We start from the raw sequence: 23,624 nt of genomic DNA, 5'->3' as shown, positions 1-23,624 counted from the left end.
ACCAGACGCTCACGACCAAAATGTTGTTCTCTCTTTCTCCTCCCAGCGGTGCGGCAATGTGATCGTAACCCCTGCGGACGTGGAGCGACTTGTCAGGAGGCTCCTGGGAGTTTCCGGTGTCTCTGTCCACCAGGATGGACCGGCAGGACATGCCAGCTGGGTCAGTGGGTCATTTTCTTGTGGCGACACTGCTGTGTTCGGCTTGTCCTCTTAAGATGGTCGAATAAGTTATTTGCTGATTTACTCGCTATGCTAGCAGAGTTTGTAAGTCCTGGGTAAAAGCAAAATAATCAACGCTCATTTATTAACGCCATCAGTGCTGAAATGATCAAATAAGCGCCAAAAGAAAATGTTATTTATTTATTTATTTTGTTGTAATGACTAAGCTCTTTGGTAATAATTGTCTTTTCATTCACAAACAAACATTTACTTCACTGTTCAGAGGTTTTGACATGCAGTTCTTGTGACGTGTTGGTTTGGTTGTGAAGTTTTCCCCACAAATGTAGCAGTCTAGAGGGGGACCGTGTACAGTTCATTCTGCAAACGCCTTTGGGAAATTTATGAACTGTGTGTTGAGAAACACTTGACACCTGCATCAAATGAAATAAAATCAAGCTGTAAAATTCATTTATCTTTAATGCCCTGTTTAACCAGGGACGAAAACCTCTTGAGAGCCCCGGCAAAGGCAGCTGTTATGTTTTATTTTTGGTTTTTTACATGTCTTAAATCAAACACAAAGCACAGTTGTGACCCATTCAAAAAACAAATAGTCCCTTTTATGGATTTTCTTTACTTTAGATGTCCCTCAAGTCTTCATAAAATAACAGAAAATCTCTCAGCAGCACAAATCAACCAAACAAAAAAAACAAACAAAAAAAACCACAATAAAGTGCAAAATCTGAAAAAAAAACAAAAAACTCTATGACACCTAAACTACTACGCAAGTAGTAGTGTGTGATCATCTCTAATTTGAGGGAAAATGTGAATTTAATGCTCAAATTAAAAATTTAATACTCAAATTAAAAAAGAGCAGGAGAAGCTAGCAGCATCTTAATGCTCACATTAAACCTCGTCGACTGAGGATTAGTCCTCTCTCTCTAAATGCACCATCATGTCCCTTTGGGTTCACTCGTCATTTTCACGAGCAGAGTGTATAGCTGCTTTACCGCGGCACGAGTTTTCACACAGAAAAAGGCTGAAGCACACACTTTGTGTTTACATGCAGAGGCTCCAGGGCTGTGGAGTGAAAACTGAAACATATTTCAGGATGACAGCCACTCCTGCTCCTCGGTGTTACAGTGATATGTCACGCTGACACTTCATAATCCCTCATAGTTCCACATCACAGATCAGGAGCCCACAGCCTCACGTCTGCAGACAGACAGAGATGCAGAACGTCAGGAGAGCCTCAGTCGTAAAAGTAGTTACTCTCTATGCTTCATCAGATGATTTCTGCCCTGCATCATTTTCTGATAATAGACTCCTTTAAACATTTAAACTCACTGACAGAGCTGAGTCTATATTTACTGTCTGACATAGACAGTACATTTGTCTTTAACGAACAAGCTAGATTTTTTATTTAACTTTCTCTGTGCTGTCAGGGACCCTCGGGGTTCCCAGCTTTAGGAGCATTTAATGATAACATGTGAGGCTGGAAGAGGATCAAAAATGCCGTTGACTTGTTTTTACTGTTGATTTCTAAGAAAAATGTCTGACCAAAGCGCTCTGTCTACTAGGAACATTTAAAAAGTAAGATGGAATTTATTAAGGATTTTTGTGTTTTATTCATGTATTTATTTTTTAGCAATTAGATTACGATGATTTAGTTTATTAGTTTGATTTTTTTTTTCTACTCCCCTTAAAACAAATAGTGTTGTGAAATGGTTTTAATCCCTTAATTTAATTTCTCCGGTTTTGCTTCCCAAGAGCCAGATAATGTTATCAAACTTTCTCTAGGCTTTCTCATAGTTTTTATTTTTATTTTTTTTTCTTTGGCTCTTTTTTTTGTCATTTGAGTTTGCATTTGCAACATGACAAAGTTGGTTAAGCATTTAAAGAAAAATAACATTTTGTTGCTAATCGGTGTGGATTATTCTGACGTAATCTTTGTCCTTCTCCTCGGCTGCGTTGCACTTTTAGATGCCAATGAATGTGAAACGAGTACGTGCGTCCACGCCCGCTCTTGTCGCAACCTGATCGGCAGCTACCTGTGCGACTGCCTGCCTGGATGGACGGGGCCGAACTGCGACATCCGTGAGTACAGAAGAGGAGAAGAAAAAGCAAACACAAAAGGAAAGGAAATTGGTTGGAAGAGAAAAGAGAAGTGATTGTCTTGTGGCAGGTAGTGAAACACGATGAGGCTTTAAAGAGCAGCTCAGCTGCAGCACCGAGTTTCTATGGACAGGAGATCGTTTTACTCCAGCAAAATCGTTCTCACAGAATATCCCTGACAAACATAAACAGTAAAGCTCCTTTTTGTCCTTTCATTTGATGGATGTAATTCCTGCCAGGCTTATGAAGCAGAAATACCAATAATGCCATCGTGTTGTTTCATTTTATTAAAATATTGTGTTTTCTATGTCTAGGGAACAGCAGCTGTCAGGATTTGTGTTTGAATGGTGGCCATTGTGAGGTAAGAGTCCTGGCCTTTTTTGTCATCAATCTTTACTTGTTTACAACATGAAAAAAAAATACCTGAAATGCTACCTGCATGTGTGTTAATGCTTGTGTCAAATCTATGACATGTCCCTTCTTTCCCTCTCGCAACTTTCCTGTGAAATCCTTGTCAAATGAAACATGTGTATCCTCCCATGTAGGACCTGGTGTCAGGGTCCACATGTGTGTGTCCCACTGGTTTCACTGGGAAATATTGCCAAAATGGTTTGGGTCCCTGTGACAGCAACCCGTGTCTGCACGGAGGACAGTGCGTGGCGACGGAGGGAGAGACGGCCACCTGCGACTGCCCTCTGGGATATTCGGGGAACTCCTGCGAGGTTGGAAAACTAACCAAGAATAAGAAAATAAATCATCACAGTCTGGTTAATGCCAAGTATGCAAACAGAGAAGAGACTAATAAGGATTTGCTAAGGAAGACATGGGGAGAAGATGCTAAAAACAGGAAAAAATTAAACATATTTTCATTAAAAATCAATCATTTTAGTAAAGGTCATTTACATGTATAATAGATATATAATAGAGATGTTAGGTGGTAGTAAAAGGTCTTTTTTAGATATCTTATTTTCACTTATCATGGGGAATCATTTCATAATCATTTTTGGATTTGTCTAAGCTTCTCTTTTTATTTGGTAGAATGATAACAAAACATCTTTACAGATTTGTTTTACTCTGTATATGGGTTCAAAATCTTACTTGGACATTTAAAACATTTATTTGGATCTTCTCAGATACACTCACATAAATCCATTATTGTTTATTTATATATAACTATTCTGTTGAACCTCTATATAAACTGTGCAGGCCTTAAACTGCTGCTTCAAATGATCTCGTTTCAGATAGCATTTGATCCTTGCAATCCTAACCCCTGCCAGCAGGGGGTGCAGTGTCACAGCTCGGAGGGAAGATTCATGTGCGCTTGTCCGGACGGTTATCATGGCAACGAGTGTGTGAGCCTCAGAAATCCTTGTGTTGAACAGGATTGTCAAGGTGAGACGCATGTTGTTGTTTTTTTGTCTTCGACTGCCAGGCAGACGTTTAGACGTTTAGCTCGCTCTGACCTCTGCCCCCTCCTCGAAGGCGCCATGTCCGACACGACCCACGGCGGCCTCAGCCTCTACATGATCCTGGTGGGAATCCTGGCTCTGGTGACCATCTGTGGCTGCGTGGTCTGCACCGTCGTCTTCTCCTACCTGCATCGGAAGAGGAAAAAGCAGCAGTCCGTCCCGCAGGAGGAAGGCATCAACAACCAGAGGGAGTTTGTCAACCTGATCAGAAACGTGGACCGCCCGCCTGGACCCTCGCAGCCCCCCGCCGCCGCCACCAACACATCGCCTCACCTTCACCCTCACCTTCACCCTCATCCTCCAGCCCCAGCCCCCGTGTCACGTTGCTGCGAGGAGATTGAACTCACCCTGCCACCCTCCCCGGCTCCTTCGCACCCCTCCCCGGCTCTAAAGCCAGCCCACGCCCCCAAGCTGGACATTTCAAACCGAGAACGAGAGAAGCTGAATCGTTTCCACTGCACAGACAATCAGGAGCTGGAGGTTTGACGCTGTCCTGGACTTCTGTTTTGAGTTCGTAGCACTTTTTTTGTTGTTGTTGTTGACGACAGGACCTTTGTCCCGTTATTTCAAGGAGTCCAGCATGGCCATTATGCAGACTGCAGAGACCTTTGACCTTCATGGCTCTCAGCTGATTCTTGAGGAAGAAATGCTGCTAAAACGGAAGATCAGAAGTCTTTTATACAGTGGCATCTTTGGGCATCATTTGGTGGCAAAAAAAAAGCTGTTTTTTTTATTTTTATTGCAACTTTTGACTGAAATCTGAACATTTAAAAACCCGCCTTTGAGTGCCTGCATTTCATACAGGAGAGCCCTTTATCGTGTTCTGATGCGCCATCTGACGGGCGTCCAGAACGTCGTTTCCATTTCTGAATCAATGGATGTTTCGCACTTGGTGACATTTGGGTTGTTGAGTGTTTGTGAGCGTGCCTGTCAGTGAATGAAAGAGTGTAAATTATGAGTGTATGTGGTGGAGAAAAGGTCAGAAACATATTACTTAAACAGAATAAAATAAAGTTGATCTACTTGTCAAAAAGGGGAGTTTCTGCTCCTGAAGAAAAGGCTTTAAAGCCTCATGTTTTAAAAAAAAAACAAAAAAACACACTGTTGCCTGTTTTGTCTCTGTAAAAGATGTATGTTTTCTTATTCATATTGGCGTGCAAAAAAAAAAGAGAAGCTGTTTTTGTACATAAATATATTGTACATATTGACGCTGTTTTTGTACTGTGGTTCAGTATGAAAGTATCACTGTATTACTTTGCTCCGTTTGTCCCTTTTCACTTTCCGTTCGGGATGATGAGCACACGTGGATTGTAATAAAAGTGCATTTACCAACTTTTGTTTTACGTCTTATTCGGAACTGGGAATTTTCACTCTCACGACCTGTGCATCACTGACGTTTGAAAAGAGAATAAAGTGCAGCTAGTGATATTAACAAGTCCAGGGAAGGAATAAATTATGACAGCAGAGTCATATAAAGTTATCACTATCTTCGGGGATCTTCTGTTTTTTGGGGGGTTTTTTGCAACTGCATCTTTTAGCGGTCGCCACAGTAGGTCATCTCTTTGTATTCACCCTCCTCAACCGTCTGCATATCAGTATTTCTACTCCCGTTTCTGAGGTCTTTCCCTTTCCCTCCACTCCAGCAGCATTTTTTTTTTTTTTTTTTTTGCCGATTTACCCCAGGTACTTCTGCTCATCCACTTTTAATAACCTCCTTCACCTTGCAGTTTCTCTGTCCCACCTGCATTCTTCCATTCAGACATGCTTTGGATGTGAAATGACTCCTTGCATAGATGTGTGCAATATACAGCATGTACAGTGCCGGCTCATTTATCAGTGCTCTAACCTGATGCTGATGTGTAAAGAGCTTTCTAATGAATCCATCTTTTGTTGCAGCAGCAGCATAATCTGATGTTAAAGAATAATTTTTAGGAAAGATGGCTGCTGGTGAATCATCTCTCTTTCTCTAAGCTGTCTTGTTGGCAGAAATGTTTGTTATACATAGTATTAACTGTGGGCATCTTATTGAAAAAAACAATTTTAACTCATTTTTGTTCCCCCCTCATGAATGAAAGTACTGCCTGTTTCCAAAACGTTCAGTTTGTGCTGCTGTAATCAGGTATTTATATGAAAGGTTCCATCCATCTTTACCAGGAGTACCAAAATATATGTACACCAGCGTTTCATCTGATCGCCCATCAAATATTGCTGAAATGATTAACTGCAAAGTACAAAACGACTGTGTGTGAAAGGAAAGGTCTTGATAGTCGAGGCGACTGTCAACGGCAAAATGAATGTCACAAACGTGACCTCCATCCTGAGCAAACAGCGGCGGGCTGGAAATGAAAACAGGCTTCCTGTCTCCGTGCCGGTCTGCAGGAAATGTAGGAAACAAGAGTTTACACACACGCGCTGATGTAAAGATATGATATGTACGAGATTTTCTCTTCACCTGCTGTGCAGCACAGGATGTCAAGGCCCAGTCTGCAGATTAGAAAGTTTACCATGGCTACTGACTCTGAATCTAAAGAGCTGCTATAATGCCTTGTGTCATTAACTGTCTGCCTATATTGTCCCACATACCTCTAGGGATGCAGCTAAAGCTTACATTTCTGTTTGTTATTACCAGTCACAAAGCTTTGTTTATTGTCTCCTAATAATTCATACGTTCCTCCTTCAAGCCAACTAGTTTGTATAGGAGTTTCCTGTAAGCCTATCTGTGCTTATAACAAATAAAGCTAATCCACTGCAAGCCACATTCAAGCAAAACAACAAGTTCAGTTATGATAAAAGAGAAAAAAAAGCGTGGATAATTTAGTTTGTCTAGCTTTGACGCAAATAAAACATTACTGAATGGGTTTCAGGGCTCATTAGAAATCCGTCAGTTGTGATATTTTCAGGCAGATGCAGATTTGAGATTTTATAAATCCTGTCTTACAGAGACATCTTGTGGCCACAAGCACGCACTTTTAAAAACCGCTCATTCATGCTTTTTTTTTTTAAACCACAACAACTGTATATGTCGGCCTTTTGAATTTAACGTGAACATTAAATAACAGTATTGATGCATGGATACAACACAGAAGGTGCTCTTGCAGTTCTGAGAGAAATTATCAACTACTAATAGGATGAAATAATTTCTAATTGTAAGAAATGGATAGAGACCACTTACATAAAGAACTTCTTTTTGCATCACTTCTTTTAAATTGTACAATAATCTCAATGGTCACGAAAAAAATAATAAGATTAAATATTTATTTTAGATAGATGCATAAATATAGTTCAACTTCAGCCTGGCCTTTATTATCACTGTTTATTGGGCAAGATTATAAATTTGTAAGCATGAGCAGGTGGAGACGCTAAATTAAATCCAGATTAAGCTGGGCTATAGATGGTATTAAGTGACTTTTACGACTTTCAAAAACGATTTTCAAGTAGGCGAAAATGCATGAAATTCTGTGAGAAAGCAACCTAAAAAAATCGACACTCCATTGGTTTCTTCTAATACTTCTAATACTGGATAGTAGAGGTGCAGCGCCCCCTACAGACTGAGTTTGGTGAAGAAGGAGAAGGCGAAGGAGGCGTATGGTGGTGACATTCAGCTTGAGAGATTAACCCCGATTCTTATTGGTGTACATTTAAACAGGTACAGACCGTGAATGCAGACCGTGTTTACTTAGCTGCGTGGACTTTATGTGATGTGTTTTCTGTGCCGGGAAGCGGAGACTCAGTCCCTGTCGCTACCGTTTTTACAGAGCTAATGTAGCTCTGATGCTAATAGCGAGCAGGCCTCAGTCAGACGCGCAGTCTGACAGGCCATGTGTTGCAGCACTAACTGAACTTGCATTAAGTTACGGTATTCTACATCACTGCAGGCTAGAAATATGTAACATTGAGATTCATGATCGAAATGAACCGCAGCGTTTGGGGGTTAGCTAGCTAGGCTAGGTTAGCATATGAATATCTGACCGTTGAGCTGCGGTTAACCGTGTTAAAGTGACAGAAACATGGAAGCAGATTAATTAAACTTTTTTTCTGAATGCACATCGTTACGTGTTGTGTTTAACTAATATAACAAGTAGCCCCGAAACACGGTGGTGGCAGCATTATTCTGTGGGAATCCTTTCTTTTGAGCAGGAACAGAGCAGAGTTCAGTTCTCAAGGCTCATTTAGAGGTGGAAAGATTTCAGACTGGTGAGGTTGGGGTTCACCTTACAGGAGGACAATCACTCTAAACTTCAGGCCCGGCGGCATGGGCGGGCATTGGGGGGGGGCATTGCCCGCCCACGGAGTCAGCCGTGCCCCGCCTGGACTGGAAGCTGTTTGTTGTTTTTACCTCAGAGTGGCCAACTCTGTTATTCCTATATCGATTTGATTCAGTAGGGGCTTTCGCACTTCCAATATCAGCGCCTTCTGTCACTTTTTTCAGCCATTAAAACTGTTTATTCGTTGTTGACACGTCGTGACGTGTTTTTCCGAGCCACCTTTAAACGCAACATGAGCGCTGCTGCTACTGTGCAGGGGTGCTCATGTGTGTGTTAGAATCATGCCAGCAAAACGCAAAGAACTTTTCACAGTTTTTCCCCCAAACTAACCGACTGAGTTGAGTAAGCAGGTAATGTTAGCTAAAAATGACTAGCTAATACAAATACAGCACCGTAAGCTAGTTAACTAGTAGCCTGTAGACTACTGATGTTGTTTATGTTCAAAAGTGGGTAGTACTAGTTACATTGAGTAACTTTTTTTGAAAAAAGGTACTCAAACGACAACATTGCACATCATGTCGCGTCTGAAACTTGCATTTAAAAATGAACTAGACTTGGATATTTAGCTATACTATGTTAATTTATGAATATCTAACCGTTTAGGTGGTGCTACAGTCATTAAGTGAATACAAAAACATCCATGGTTTCTAGCTTTAACTATGATCTGTTCCCTATTGGCTCATGAAATGGTGATTCCAAACATCTTAATCAGTTATTGATCCTTGTTTGAATTCATTTATTGGATTGGATGATAGGTTATTGAATAAACCTTTGTCTCCTATTATAGTGAGTGAGTTTATTGTTATATTTGCTTCTTACAGGCAATATATTGGTTACAGGTTATATATTGGGTTATATAACCCATCATATAACCCAATATGATGGGTTATATTGGTGAAGATTGTGCACTTTTAAACAGATCATTACTGAGGTTTTAATAAATGTCCATCAAACAATTTGATGCCCTCAATATACAATATAAAACCCTCTCTTGTAAATAAATGTTTGTCAAATATTTTAGAAGTAACAATTTCTAATTCACCTAAACTGGAATGTGTGTGTCAAAAATGCATTGATATGAATTATTTTAGTTTTACATTACAGTGCAACAGTCTGGAAAAAATGAGGCCCCCAGCATCATGATAAGCCTGGAATAACGACTTAAAACAGACGCAGAGTAAAATTTCTCAACTCAAGTACTATTTTTCTCTTTGTCCCGTGTTCGTCTCGTCTCTTCCTCGTTCCTCCACTTGCAGCAGCCGTGCCCCGCCGCGCCCCCACCCCCAGCGGCGCCGTCATGTGGCAGGAGGCCCGCAAACACGAGCGCAAGCTCCGTGGCATGATGGTCGACTACAAACGCCGTGGCGAGCGCCGCCGAGAGTACTACGAGAAGATAGTGAGGAACTTTGTTGCTCTGCTGAACAGAGTGTGGCGGTGACATTTAAAGCCTTCCTCTGCAGCATAATCACTAATCATTGTAGCCGTGTTTCAGTGCTCAAAGCACAATGACATCATGAACACAGAATTGAAAAGAATATGAGGCACGTTGTTGTTGTTTTTGTGGTGTTTAAAAGTTTGAGTAGGGCATTCCGTTGTTCACCTGGTTCTCGTTTTGTCTCGACAGAAAAAAGATCCTGCCCAGTTCCTGCAGGTTCACGGCCGATCCTACAAGATCCACCTGGACCCGGCTGTGGCGCTGGCTGCAGAAAGCCCTGCCAACATGTGAGGAAAACTCTGCACAAAAGAAACCTGATAATAACTCAGAAATTAGCTGGTGACTGGAACCAGACAACTTTCAGCTTGTCTGGCACTGACCAGTAATTGGCTGATGGGGGGGAAAAGACAAAAAACAATATTTTTCCAGTCAGTTAATGCAAAATGGAGCAGCACTTCAGCCCAGTTCAACTGTAAACCTAGCTTAACCTGTCTCACTGTCACTGGTGTATTTAAAAAAAAAAAACTATTTCAAATAAAGAAACAACACTTAGCTCAGCGTTGCTAATTGCTAATATAATGTCCTAAACAGTGTTGTATAGTAACGAAGTAAAAATACTTCACTACTTTACTTAAGTACATTTTGGAGTACTTCATACTTTCCTGGAGTATGAAAATGTTTGATGACTTTCACTTTTACTTCACTATATTTCCGAACTCAATTGCGTACTTTTACTCCGATACATTTTCAATGTGTGGTTTAGTTACTCGTTACAAAAAAGCGAGAGAGAGAAACGAAGTGTTTTGACCCCACCTACTGATTAGCAAGCAGGCTACCGAACAAAGTCGTAGCCTGCTTGCCTGGCTTGTTCATCACCTCCAATAGGATACACCTGTTTCGCTTCTCCCATTGTTGGGGAAATCAGAAATCGGAACACCTTGCATCGGGTGGGAGGGGGGGTGGAACAGAGAAGAGTGCTGCCCGCACTGACGCGGCTCAGGGATTACGTGACACGCAGCGCCGTGCCCTATAATCCACTGTAAGCTATGTAATGTGTTTTGAGGCAATTGACCAAAATCCCGGACAATTTTTAAATTCCCCCCGGACATCTTTTTAGGTCTGAAAAGTAGGACATGTCCGGGAAAAAGAGGACGTCTGGTCACCCTAGTTCAATGGGGGACAGAAGCCATAGCGATAGCAATTTAGACTAAATTTAACGAATATAGGAAAGGCATGCAAGTTCAAAACCACAAACCATTAACATGTGCTACTCTTTAAAACTGGAACAATTTATTAGCAGGTTTCATTTTGCCTGCACTTGGTTGGGTACATTATTTTAAGTTTATTTGACAAGTTTACCAAGATATAAGAAATGTCATTCAAACTTGCCTTGTTTTACTTTTTACTTGTACTTTTCATTACATTACTTGAGTACATCCATTTTTACAGTAATTTCCATACTTAAGTACAAGAAGTTTCAGATACTTTAAGACTTTTACTCAAGTAACATTTCAGTCAGTGACTTCGACTTTTACCAAAGTCGTATTTTGGAGAGGTACTTGTACTTTTACTTGACTCTGAGATTCCAGTACTTTATACAACACTGGTCCTAAAGACAGTTTAAATTAATAGACATGTCCTCAGTTTGTCTATTTTAAAATATAAGTAATAAAATTAGAATTTCTGCAGTGTTGGGAAAATAAATGATATCATTTTGATTTTTTTCTTTCAAAGGATGCCATGGCAAGGAGACGCCAACAACATGATTGACAGATTTGATGTGAGGGCCCATCTGGACTACGTCCCGACTTATACCCCTCCTCTGCTCAGCACATCGTAAGTCTTTAAAACGCTCTGGTAACATTTAAGGAAGGGGTTTAGTTTTAGCATTTTATTGTCATTTCTGGACATTAGGAGGTTATTGACATGTATAATAAAATAAAAGGAAATATTTTCTAAAGTGCAGAACATTCTGCTTCTTGTTCTTTCACAGAACACCAGATCACGAGATGGAGGAGAGGAAGTGCAATTACGAGCGCTACAGAGGACTCGTTCAGAATGACTTTGCCAACAGTGAGTGTTTACTTAAAGTAGCGCGGCAGTCGGTGCTTTACACACGTGCTTGGCTCCGTGGATGCACAGTGTGCTTAGAGTGGTGCTTGGCCAGCTCTCAGTGGGTATATTTTGCAGTTGTGATGAGTTCATGAACTCCCTGCTGTCCCCTCACAGTCTCAGAGGAGCAGTGTTTATACCAGATCTACCTGGATGAGCTCTACGGTGGCCTGGCCAAACCAAATGAGGACGAGAAGAAGAAGTATGTTTTTCCTGCTCTGCTTTTGTATTTTCAATTATGGTTTTATATTTTGTGAGGGAGGGTTATTTGTTTATATGTTACACCTTTGTCTGGCAATAAAATTTAATTTGCACACTTTTAAATTGTTCTTTGATCCACAACGATCATATCTTTGCTTCCTGCAGAATTTAAGTGGTTTATAAATTCATTAATCCTTCCTCGCCTCGTGCAGACTTGCAGAGAAAAAGGTTGCCATTGGTTACACGTACGAAGACAGCACCGTGGCAGAGCCTCATTCCCAGTCGGACAAAGAAGATGACAATTCAGAGAACAGTGAATCCGAGGAGGACGAAGGCATTCCTGATATTGGTGAGGCTTCACACCAGAAAAGTTAAAAAAGTCTGAGCTAAAATGGAAGTAGAGCATCGACGCTGTCGTCTGTAGCTATAATGCTAACTGTTGTAATCTGTGGTTGATTTTATCAAGGGCTGTAAGTATGAGACACTCCATGTCTTCAGTTTTTGTTGCATTTGTATAAAGTAAATTTAAAAATATCTGTTTTTGAGGGATTGGAGGGACAGTTAAAAACATTAGCTCTTTCTAAAGAGTGACTTAATATTGCATTCATAGACAAATATGAAATCAGAACTTGCCTCTTCAAGAAGTAACATAGTTACACAACTGTTTGTATATTTTTCCCCTTTTTATTAAATAAAAACATAATGTGAAAATCTTAGTTCTTTCTGTAAGCAAGACAATAACGGTAACAAAAGGGTTTTATTTTCCAACTTTCTAGCTATAGTGAAAGCAAGGTACATTTTTGGCTGGAGAATTTATTGCTTTGATAAAAATTTCTACTATCATTTTTTGCAGTGAGTTTTAAATTTTTCACAAGCTGTTGACTTGATGCACACTGTAACGCTTCTAAATAGTGAAACATTTCTTCTTTCTTCCTCTATCCTTTTTACAATCGTTGAATAACGATTTTTTCCCCCCCCGCACTCAAAACCTTTAGCTTGATGCTTGAGGTTTGGGATTAGTTTGCCAAAGTCTGACCGGTTATGTTGCATATTTGCAGATGTGGAAGTTGATGTTGATGAGCTGAACCCGGAGCAGCTGCTGGATCTAAACAAAATGGCGACTCCCTATGGAATGGGGGAAGGCGACTTTGTCAGGTACATTTTTATTTGTTCCCCATTTGTCACTTTAACTCCTAGAAGTCATAAGGAAAGACAATACAAGATAAATGAAAAAAGAACATCCTTAAATAGATGGACAAAGGAGAAAACACGAGGGGAGAAAATGCAATGAATTAAAGATGCATTTAGAGTTACTACGAGAAATAAAGTATGCAGATTTACAATTTATTTTTTCTTGCCTCTACCTCTATTTTTCTACTTCATTTACGGTTGATATTCTGGGAATTTGCACTTTTTGGAGAATATTTCCTGAATAAGAATGATACAATTGCCAGAGACCGATAAAACAGAAGTTATTCAGCACCGCAAATACGTCTCTCTTTTTTTTCTGTAGTGTAGAAACATAAGTGGAACATCTCAACAGTGGGCTTTAACAGAACGTTTTTAACATCTGTGAGAGTGCATTTGTATTATTTCTAATGCTTCACAACCTCATCTTTTGTCAGGATGTTGAAGAAAGACAAGGAGGAAGTGGAGGCCATTAAACACGCCAAAGCTCTGGAGGCAGAGAAGGCCATGTACTCTGTGAGGCTAAATCACTTGGAAGACTTTCTTCTTCTTTTTTTTTGTGCGTTTTGTGCAACTTTCTAGCTGTCTACATGCGCTTGTCTTGCTTCAGGGCCGCCGCTCTCGAAGACAGAGGAGGGAGTTTAGAGAAAAGAGGCTAAAAGGAAGACAGATCAGTCCACCAAGGTGAGTTTTTAGCTTTATTAAGAAGTTTAAAACGAGGCTAAACGCGTGCTTTGCAAGCACATCACTGTTTGTGTTGCTTTGCAGCTACGCCAGAAGAGACAGCCCGACGTACGACCCTTACAAACGGTGAGATGTCCCACGGATTCTAACATTTTAATCCTGATTAGTGGTGTGTGTGAGAATACAGCCTCTCATTTAATTTTTTTTTTTTTTTTAACTTTTTTCTATCTTCTTCAGGCCTGAGTCGGAGTCCAGCTCAGAGTCCCGGTCCCGTTCGCGTACCCCCGGCCCGGAGAAGATCACGTTCATCACCAGCTTTGGAGGCAGCGACGACGAAGCCGCGGCCACGACACAAACCGCTGCCCCTCACTCTGGCCACGCCCCCTCCAGCTTGCAGCACTCTCCAGGTCATAGCAGGGGCTCCCGGTCGGTAATTTTCCCTCCTCTTGGCATTTCTTTGGTTATTTCCTCTCACACAGTCCTTATGTACTGCAGCCGTTGATGCAAAGAGTATGATGGTGGATTTTTGTGATCGGTGAGGTGAATCAGGTTTCAGACAAACCATCAGGGAGAAAACCTTGATTAATTCAGTCAGTTAAGCTCCAAAGCTCCTCAGCGAGATTCATGCATGTCCCAGTTTATCTTAAGTAGGTAGAAAAGAGCGATTTTATGTCCGGTGGTTTGATTTAATGTGATTATCGAGAGGCTGGGTACGCAGCCGGTGTTATTACTCAAACTTTGTTTCTGTATTTGTTCAGGAGACGAAGGTCGTCCTCGAGCAGCTCCTCTTCCTCCTCGTCTCGCTCCTCGTCCCGGTCGTCCTCTCGCTCGTCCTCCCGTTCACGCAGAGGCCGGCGGGGACACGGGCGGAGAGACGGCCGCCGCTCGCGGAGCCACTCGCGGTCGAGGCGGCGCTCCAGGTCTCGCTCCCGGGGGAAAGGAGGAGGGAACGGGGGCTCCTGGAGGAGACGGGAGCGGACGAGGTCGCGGTCCAACGACAGGGACAGAGGCAGAGATAGAGACAGGGACAGAGACCGGGAACGGGACAGGAGACGCTATTCGGCACGCAGACGAACGAGGTTTGGATAATCCCGGAAACGTGGCGGTTAGCTCGTAACAAACGCGCCGTCCTTTAATGTCCCGTTTTGTCTGCAGGTCTCGTTCAGGTTCACGGCAGGGCAGCGGCTTGAGGCAGGGAGCCTGGAGCGGTCGAGGACACCGGAGGAGAGACAGTGACAGCCACAGTGCGTCCCCTTCTCCAAGCCGCCCGCCCCACAGTCCCTCCCCCACCCACAGGGGGGCCCAGCCTGCTGCCAACACCATCTCTGACAAACTGAGAAAGTAAGAAGGTCTCACAGTCTGATCACACACACCTGAGGAAATACAGCGGCTAGCACAAGTATTTATACATTTATATAGGTATAACGAGTATTAACACATTGCAGGTTTTATGTTGCAACCACAAACCAGCTTTAGACTGGTTTTATTGGGATTTTATGGGAACGGGTTACAAAGCTAAATGTCAATTTGAGAGGAAGTTTTAAAAGGTTTCCAGTATTTTACGCAAATTAAAACCTAAAATGTGGCCTGCATTTATTTTCAGTCACCCTGTGTCAGTAACTGGTGGAACCTTACTGTGCTGTAATTACAGCTGCAGGCCTCTAGGGGTATGTCTTCCACCTTTGCAGGTTGAAAGTCTGACATTTTTTCCTTTCGCCTTTGTAAATTAACTGAATCCTAATCCTTGGAAGGATCTGTGAACATGAACTCTCACGCTTTGTTCTCAATTCTCAGTTGTCTTCATATCTGGACTTTGACTGGACCACTGTAACTCATGAATTTGCTGTGACCTACTCTCCATCATTTTAGCTCTCCAGTTAGTAACTGGACAACAGAAGGTGTTTAGTAGGAAAATTTCACAAAATTTGAGCCAGGTGAAGCCAAGGGTGACACTTGAGGATTTCTGGGTAAAACATATTTACAGACAAAGAAGGTTTTTCATCTTAAATGCTAAATTTCTACAGTTTTGGCTTAATTAGTTCTTTGAGAGTGTTTTATTTTTCAGCAAATGGCACGTATTAGAGTCTGTACACTCCATTTAACAATTAATCAAACACTAAATTAGTTGACATTTGTTTCAATAATCGATTAGTCACAATTAATCCGATTAATCTTTACACCTTTAATTTTTTGTTAACTTTTAATCTGTGTTAACACACACTGAGAAATAAACTGTTTTATAACGAAGCCGTTCATTTAGCTGGTTTCTCGAAAGCAGCTAACTATACTGGAAAAGATGAATTAATCAGCCAACACATCTCGCTGGTTTCACATTTTAAAAGCTCGGAACGTTTTTCTTTCTCTCTCTCTCCCTCAGGCCTGACACTCCGGGTGGTAAAGAGACGGGAGCTGCCAAAGTCAGTAAGAATTTGATCTAGTTTGGTTTCTTGCTAAAGCCTACGCCTCCCTCATCCCTGACAGGCTGCCATGGTTGTCCATCACACTGGAATATACAAGCTATTGTTGCACTTAAATTGCTCTTTTTGTTTGTTTTTACTTTTTCCGCACTCGCACCCTTAAAGTGGACACGAGCTCTGCCAGCTAGAGCCCAGGAGAAAGGCTGAATCCTGCCTCGTTTCTTCTCTCTGAAGCCCGTGTATCTTGATGCCTGTCCTGTGCAGAGAACCTGTGTGTGCTGTACAAACACGTATGCGTGACAGAGCGAACCGTCCCCTGTATGTTTGTAGTACGAACCAGTCCGCAGGGCGTCACGCATTAATGCCCGCGAGAAAGACAGACTCGTTTCCCATTGGATGAAATGCTTTGTTGCATCTTGTGACTATTGAATGAATGTGCCTGTATTGGTTTTTTTTCTTTTTTTTTTCATAAGCAGCACAAGTGATTTGACTTGCAAAGTCATTTTGAATTACATTTATCAAAGCATTCTTGTGGAAGTTTCAAGATGGATGCGTGCTGCGCCTCATCTGTCCGTAGGCTCGTGTGCCGCAGTATGCGAGTCGTGTAGCTCCAGATGTCTTAACCTTTTGCTGACCCAATGTCTGTTCTCTAGCCAGCTTCCACGTAAAGAAGGAACAGTTTGTAAAACAGGCTAGAAGTTATGATTTTTCCCTGTGCCGAGCGTGCCTGCAGTGTTGTGACCTGCAGTTTTTCTTGCCTGGCCAGGTCTGAACAGCCCACTGATGGGTGTGTCAGGACAAAAAAAAAAAAAGAAAATGCCACCGGCTCTTTATGAACCTTTCCAAACTCGCTGGACCTGAACTTGCTCATGTTTCCCTGTCTGACCCTTTCTCCTTCTTCGCTCGTCTTCTCGTCCTTTTATCTCTCTGACAGTATTGTGTGTGTAAATACTGAACATTGTGTCCTGGTTCGTCTGAGTGGATCCTAGTTTCTGCTGATCTGTTCCACACCTGCAACAAGCTGCTGCTGCTGCAGCAGCAGTTTCTCTGTCAACACACACACAACCTCGTTTGGAGTGTGTGTTGTAATCTCCGTCACTTCTCTTAAAGATGATGGTATAAAGTTTGTATTTCAGCTAGAGATGCACCGACAAGAACTTTGTGTCCCGTTTCTGATCTCAGGTTTTTGTAAATTGTTACCTGTGTCCATTTGGATTTTGCTTTAAGAACTGGAATAGAAAAGTTACACGATAGCTTTTAAAATGTTTACTTTTTGCCCTCCTACCACCATCCTTCATTAATTGTTTTAACGAGGAGCAAAATGCCTGTTAGCTGTCACTGTAAAAAGAAAAAAACAGACAAACTGATCAGAGTTCAAATGTTAATCTGTCCATACCAGCATCTAACAGAGAAAAAACTAGTTTCCCTGATAATGGCCTCTTATGATGCATTGCTTTTGGAGCCTGAGTACGGATATGCAACAAGAGAAACCTGCTGGAGGTGAGCTCAAGTTCCAAGTTTGGTTTTTGATGCAAAGAACACTTTGTTAAAATGTATTAAATTTATAAAAGAAAATGCAAGTTGGTCTTAAATACGTTAATTACAGGTCTTAAATTCTGTCGTGCGGAACTTCATAACCTCATGTATTTTATGTAGGTTTCTTTCTTGTGGGATTTTCCATTAGAGATGCACCAAGCTGATAACATCTGTATTGGTCCAGACATTGAAAACTATTCTCGATCTGGTGGCGGTGATGATGTGCCCAATCCAAAAGGGCAGATCTATTCAGTTTAATTCTACGCTCTGACGTCATTCTATATTGTTTATTTTACACTATATTTAGAATTTATAATTGCGCTTTCTGAACCATTTGAAAGGAGGTTTGTTGGGGTTTATTTTTACGTTAGTCAAGTTTTTGTTAGTTTTAAATTGGGTGTTATAGTCTTAATTGCAAATTAAAGTTGTGTTGTTTTTACATGTTTGGCCAAGCTTGTGAAGCTATTGGTGTATTTAAGTGTACACCAATACATTTTTGTCTGTGTTTAAAAAAGGAAACAATTTAAGTCAATTCAACACTGTTTTTCTGTATCGGATCAGTATCGGACTATACTAAACTTCAGATATCTGTATCGGTATCGGAAGTGAGAAAAGGATCACTCTCCAGTGCATCTCTATCAGACAAAAGTTTGACATCTTCACTCACTCCATTCTGTGACCTGAGGCCGTTGAGGCTACTGGTAACAAGCTGCTAATACTTGGTGGCTTGCTGACTAGTAGATGGTTGGCTAACTATTTACTATGTAAGAAGCACAAAGCTGTTGCCAAGAGCCACAAAAAAATCACATAAATTACACAGTAATTTCTGCATTTATTTGTATATCTCTATTGTGACATAGGTCTTAAATTTTATTCATAAAGTTTGAGTTGGTGAAACCTGCAATATGTATATAAAAATTGGAAAGCTGTGTTTTTTTTAGCCCCTCTGATATCTGGTTCCTAATTAAGCCAGTTTCAGACTCGGTTCAGCACAACGTGTGTTTAGCACGTCCCTTTATTGCTTCAATGCGTAAAATGGAAACACTTTTATCTGTTGCTAATTGTGGATATCACCAAAACACCTCACAACTCGCTCAAAATAAAAATGGCTTACTTCAGCTCTGCCTTCGTCACAGCTTTACCCTCCAGTTTTATTTACTTTACTGATTTGGAAAACGGCTACCTTCAAATCATCTTCACTCAGTATCAGCGTCCACACTAAAGAGCGGTTTGTTCAGCGCGATCTGCTAGAACTTGAGTACCCCGTGTTCGTCCATGGTCAAATAAATAATAAAAAAAAAGAGCAGAAGTTTCGACTATCCGACCCTCCGGTCGTCTTCCAGGGCCGATCGGGCTAAAAGCAGCTGATTCTCGGTGCATCTCTGATTTCAGCACAGATGTGCACGCTCAGGACACTTTTTGTTTTAATGCTGTGAAATCTTGTGCTGAAACATTTGTGTCCCTTTCAGCCCAAGCTGACACCCCAGGAGCGTCTGAAGCTACGGATGCAGAAGGCGCTCAACAAGCAGTGTGAGTGCCACTTTATTTTCAGATCAAAATCATTTCATCTCTTAAATTTAAACGGTTTTTCCCCTCTAAATTCACCTTTGAGTTTTTTTTCCCCTTCTTTTTTCTTCCTTATCTGCAGCCAAGGCAGATAAGAAAGCTGCTCAAGTGAAGATCCAGCAGCAGGAGCACAAGCGACAGGTCGGTGTGTGTAGATTAACGCAGAGAAAGAGGCTTCCTCGTCCTTCATTTCCCGTCATCGCTCTTTGTTTACTTTACAGGAGCGAGAAGGAGAGCTGCGAGCCATGGCACGCAAGATCCGTATGAAGTAAGGCTGCGTGTGTGTCAAGGTGGACTGATTGGTGTCTGTGTGTTGCAACCGTCTGACCCAGAAGCCGTGTGTGTGTTCAGGGAGCGTGAGCGACGTGAGAAAGAGAGGGATGAATGGGAGCGACAGTACGGACGACAGAGCCACTCGCCTTCTCCCTCCAAACACGGTGAGACAAGACGGTTCATCGTCTCCCGCTCAGCACAGATATTTCATCTGCCTCTGATTAGCTGCTGTCAGTTTTATTGGCTCTGAGACGCTGCAGCACGTATTTGTTTTCATTGTGGCTTTGTTTCCTCTGTCCCTCAGGCCGAGAACACAGTTCACACAAAAGGTATGTAAGGCACTGGAATCTTCACAGTTCCAGTGAAGCCGAATTAAACACGTTTTATTCCCCCCCCCCTCCCCATGTCGATGCAGAAACAATCCCAACGGCCAGTCACAAAACCCGTAGGGTTATTATTTAACACGGTTGTTTAGATGACTCAGGAGAAAAACATCAAAACTCTCGAAAGAAAACAAACACCGTCTTGTAAAGCTTATCGTTGTGGACATTACAATCTGCACTTTAATTGGAGATTGTTTTGTTTTACTTGAACTCTCTTTTCTTCCCTAATGAGCCGTACTTCATATTGGTAACATGTCACAATATAAGTGCTTCATATATCGCTAGTTATTGATTAGTTTGTTGTTTCAAATATCTGAAATGCAGCCAAACTAGTGCCGTAACCTTTCCTCCTTTCATGCACAGTTTCTCTGCGCCACGCTGTTGTTGTTTTTTTAAATTTTATTTTGAACCAGTTTTGAGGCAACAGTGGCGAAACATGAAGCTGCTGCTGCTGGGCAAGTTTCTCAACAGGTTGTTGCTAGGCAACCAAGGAGCGAGCTAGTTGATGCCACCAGCCTAGCTTAGCTGGGTGGCAGGCAGCATTTCCTCTGCCTACATCCCCCAGAATGTCAAGTGGTTCTGGCTCAGAGCTCAGTGACATTATTGAACATTCTATCAGATGTATCATCTGTTGATATTGATCACAATATATATTATTGATTTATTGTCCAGCTCTATGATTATTGTATTTTTAAATAAAAACATAAATACACACATCCAAACATCAATAGCCAGAGATTTAAACAATTACGGACTCAAAAATGTATTATAATACAATATAATACTTTTTGGCTACAAATCTATCACTCCCTCTACATGTTTGTTTACATGTGATAAAAGGGAAATAAAATCCTAGATACAACATCCAGAAGTACTCAAACCTGCCTGTCTGGCACATTTAACTATAGCATTCATCTGAAAGGACAACAACTGTCAAATGCTAACGAGTTATTTCTGAAACACCCCTTATTTTCTCAATGCACAATAGTTAACTGTATGACCTAATCATTAATTGAAGGGTAGATTGTTGAAAATGTTAGCAGTGTGTTGTTCAGTTAGTGAGGTTATTGATTCTGGGAGGAAACCGTGGTTCTTATTTAGGGACCAAGCGTCAAACGCAGTAACTTTTGTAGAAGATCGGCTTTGTATCGACTGGAGACGAGAAAACTTATAAATAATCTGCAAAATGCTCGACTAAAATGATGTCACAAGGTTCAAAATGGGAACCAAAACCAGAAAGATGTGGAACCAAACTGAAAACTGTTATTCTAGTCAGAGCTGCACGATGTGTCTTAGTATTTTACGTACGATGCTCTGTTGTTGACCAAATCCAAAGCATGTTGTACGTCTGATAAGATGCTAACGCTCAGAGTGGTGCACAAATTGTATAATCATAAAGGGAGAATAGCCAGAACAAGGAAGAACAACAAATATTGCAATTTCCAACATTATCAGAATTAAAATTTTCCAAATATTTCTTAATTTTCTGAATATTTGGAACAAATTTGATGATTTTATTTTGTTTCTTTTATTTGGTTTAAAAGTTCAGTGCTAAAAGTAAAAGGCACACACTGCTATTATTTTAAACACAATGCCCTAATTTACACAACCAACATATCATAGCTTGGGTAAATTAGATTTTTATGTGGGAAAAGGTTCTGCTGACAATAACGTCTTAACTTTATAAAGGAAAACATCTGGAACATTTTTGTCTTCGCTCAAACTTTACTGTGCAGAGGAGACAGAAAAACTACGTTCCTGATCCTGTGTTTAAATTGGTTTCACTTCAGTCTGGAGCATAAAGGGAGAAGCTGCTTGTCAGTACTGTAAAATATATACATATTTCCATGTATGTATCTTTTGTCGCTGGCCTTTACGCTAATTGTTTTTTCTCCCTGAAGGTCTCGCTCCCGGTCTCGCTCTCGCTCTCGCTCCCGCTCTCGGAGTCCATCGTACAGATACTGAGCTGGACAGAGGGACGACGAGGCCCGACCTGCACACCAGGACCTTTTCTGTCAACACAAACGACTCGTCTAGAACCAAATACAGAGTCTGGTTAACGAATCTGCAACTTGCCTCGCACCATCTCATATGAAACACAGATTGAGATTCTTTAATCCCACCGAATTACAGATGATTTAATCCGCCGTTTAGTTTTGCTTCATTCTGTGAAGACCGGAGAACATCTGCATGTTAAAGCTTCTGCTTTCTCGTCTTCCTGGTCCGTTCTTTGGGAGACGTGGTTTTCCAAAGTACGACACACTGAGCAATACTCAGTGTTTTTAAAAGGTATCCTAGTGTTCAGATCTTTAGCCACAGTATGTTTCTGTGAAAACAAACAACGGAAACTAAAGATGAAACTTCAAATAGACTTTCACAAATGCGATTTCCAAAAATATCAAATGAAAGCCACTCCGCGAAAGCAGAATTAACTCTGTAAATTTGATCGCTCTTTTTGTACTGTTCTCAGCTGGCTAAAACCACCAAACAACTTTTTTTTTCCTCTGTAAAAGTGAATGTGAAAAAAAAACCAACAAATAAAATTCAATTTGAAAGTATTTAGGTCTCATCTTTAATTTGTTGCATATGCAGGAAAATTACGTTTCTCCCCTTTGTTTCTTTATATTTTCCTCTGATTGTTGCAGCAGCCTGACAAATGTAGAAATTGATGGTTGCATCTAAATTAATTTACTCCTCTAGATAAAGTTCCTGTAGTCATCTCAATTTCTGGAAAGCAAAAAAATTGCCAAAGAAAGTGCTTATTTACAAAGTTCTGCATTTAAGTATTAAAGGAAGGTTTAGTGGAAGGAAAAAGGTACACAAGCAGTGTACCTTTTTCTTGAGACGATTGTGGAGGGAAAAAAAGCCCATTTAAGAGTTTGGAGGAGATTCACATGGCGTGAACTTGAGTTGGAGTCAGAGCCTGAAGCGCCGCCTCCCACAGTCGCATCCATGACAACTGTCACATTCCTCCTATTGAGTCATTCCTGACCCGGATTCGTCAGAAGAGTCTTACCTGGGCTGAGGGTCAGGTAAGACACCAAAGCGGTTCTATTGCTTGGTGGTTCGAAAGCCTCTGTCAGGATGAAAGTAGAATTTCCATTTCATTTGGAAATTAAGGTCCAGTGATTCCTGAGAGTGGAGGGGCAAAAAAACTGAAGACGTTTAGAGTCCAGAGTGAAGTTTCCACAATCAGAGATGGTTTGAACGTTACCCGCTGGCGTTGGTTCGCTGCGCTTCAGAAAGCCCAAGTCACAGCACTTCGTGCTTCCATCTGCTCATGATCTTCGTGAAGATGCTTATTTTATTTTCCATTTTCCAGAACCAGCATTGCAGACGAGCTGCAGGCTGATCGGCTCCATGACACGCTGCATTGATGCTGCAGTTCATGCGAAAGGAGCCTCGGCATTAAGTATTGATTGCATATAATGCTCAAAATATCGACTTACTTGTCAGTCGGTCAAAATAAGTCATTTTTTTTGTTGTTTCATATGTAATTTTCTGAGAAACTTGATTCTTTGTTGTCATTAACTTTAAGTGATCCTCCTAAAAATGGACAAAAATCAAAAGTATTTCACTCTGCACCAAATTAATCTATATTAATACAATTCTTGCTGAAGAAGCTAATTTTTCGGTTATCTAATTAACCAGGTGCGATTTATTTTCGCCAGTAGGTGGCGACAAATCTCACTTCACCCTTTTCTGTTTCGCTTTTGACCGTTCCGCAACTATAATCATATTCATATTCATCAACGCGTTTCTCCATTTTGATGGCTGAACAGGGAGCTGCCTCTGGTCAAGAGGAAAAAGCAGAAGTGAATTGC

General features: G+C 41.2%; 2 protein-coding genes across 5 annotated transcripts in view; both read left to right on the top strand.

Moving 5' to 3' along the window:
* LOC116707900 (protein jagged-1b) overlaps window positions 1-5,073 on the top strand; it is a 55,610-nt gene extending 50,537 nt beyond the window's left edge. For all 3 annotated transcript variants that reach the window (XM_032545591.1, XM_032545590.1, XM_032545592.1), the window contains 6 exons: window positions 47-160; window positions 2,140-2,253; window positions 2,586-2,632; window positions 2,817-2,993; window positions 3,513-3,663; window positions 3,754-5,073. In XM_032545591.1, the coding sequence (XP_032401482.1) occupies window positions 47-160; window positions 2,140-2,253; window positions 2,586-2,632; window positions 2,817-2,993; window positions 3,513-3,663; window positions 3,754-4,226 (1,076 nt within the window). In that variant the 3' untranslated portion in view covers window positions 4,227-5,073. The remainder of the gene's footprint in view (window positions 1-46; window positions 161-2,139; window positions 2,254-2,585; window positions 2,633-2,816; window positions 2,994-3,512; window positions 3,664-3,753) is intronic.
* A 2,202-nt stretch (window positions 5,074-7,275) lies between these two features.
* Window positions 7,276-22,358, top strand: clasrp (CLK4-associating serine/arginine rich protein). Of its 2 annotated transcripts, XM_032545842.1 has the most exons (21): window positions 7,276-7,386; window positions 9,262-9,401; window positions 9,630-9,727; window positions 11,175-11,276; window positions 11,434-11,513; window positions 11,670-11,754; window positions 11,966-12,102; window positions 12,812-12,908; window positions 13,379-13,457; window positions 13,552-13,625; window positions 13,710-13,751; window positions 13,863-14,051; window positions 14,384-14,704; window positions 14,781-14,966; window positions 16,003-16,042; window positions 19,048-19,108; window positions 19,227-19,285; window positions 19,366-19,412; window positions 19,496-19,581; window positions 19,722-19,746; window positions 21,702-22,358. In XM_032545842.1, the coding sequence occupies exons 2-21, from the start codon at window positions 9,303-9,305 to the stop codon at window positions 21,763-21,765; spliced, it is 1,971 nt and encodes a 656-aa protein (XP_032401733.1). In that variant the 5' UTR covers window positions 7,276-7,386; window positions 9,262-9,302; the 3' UTR covers window positions 21,766-22,358. The 2 variants fall into 2 exon arrangements, 1 of the variants encoding a protein (XP_032401733.1); XR_004336601.1 differs by lacking the exon at window positions 21,702-22,358 and having other exon boundaries at window positions 16,003-16,046; window positions 19,722-19,747.
* Window positions 22,359-23,624: the final 1,266 nt, after the last annotated feature.

The sequence above is a fragment of the Xiphophorus hellerii genome, chromosome 18 (genome assembly GCF_003331165.1).
Source record: "Xiphophorus hellerii strain 12219 chromosome 18, Xiphophorus_hellerii-4.1, whole genome shotgun sequence".
NCBI classification, from domain to species: domain Eukaryota; kingdom Metazoa; phylum Chordata; class Actinopteri; order Cyprinodontiformes; family Poeciliidae; genus Xiphophorus; species Xiphophorus hellerii.
This window is presented reverse-complemented; position numbering and strand designations above follow the sequence as displayed.

Bases quoted from the DNA above. Each gene is read 5' to 3' on its own strand.
- clasrp (XM_032545842.1), top strand. From the start codon at position 9,303: ATGTGGCAGGAGGCCCGCAAACACGAGCGCAAGCTCCGTGGCATGATG. The intron at 11,277-11,433 runs GTAAGTCTTTAA...GTTCTTTCACAG, and splicing joins CCTCCTCTGCTCAGCACATC to AACACCAGATCACGAGATGG. The intron at 13,626-13,709 runs GTGAGTTTTTAG...GTTGCTTTGCAG, and splicing joins AGACAGATCAGTCCACCAAG to CTACGCCAGAAGAGACAGCC.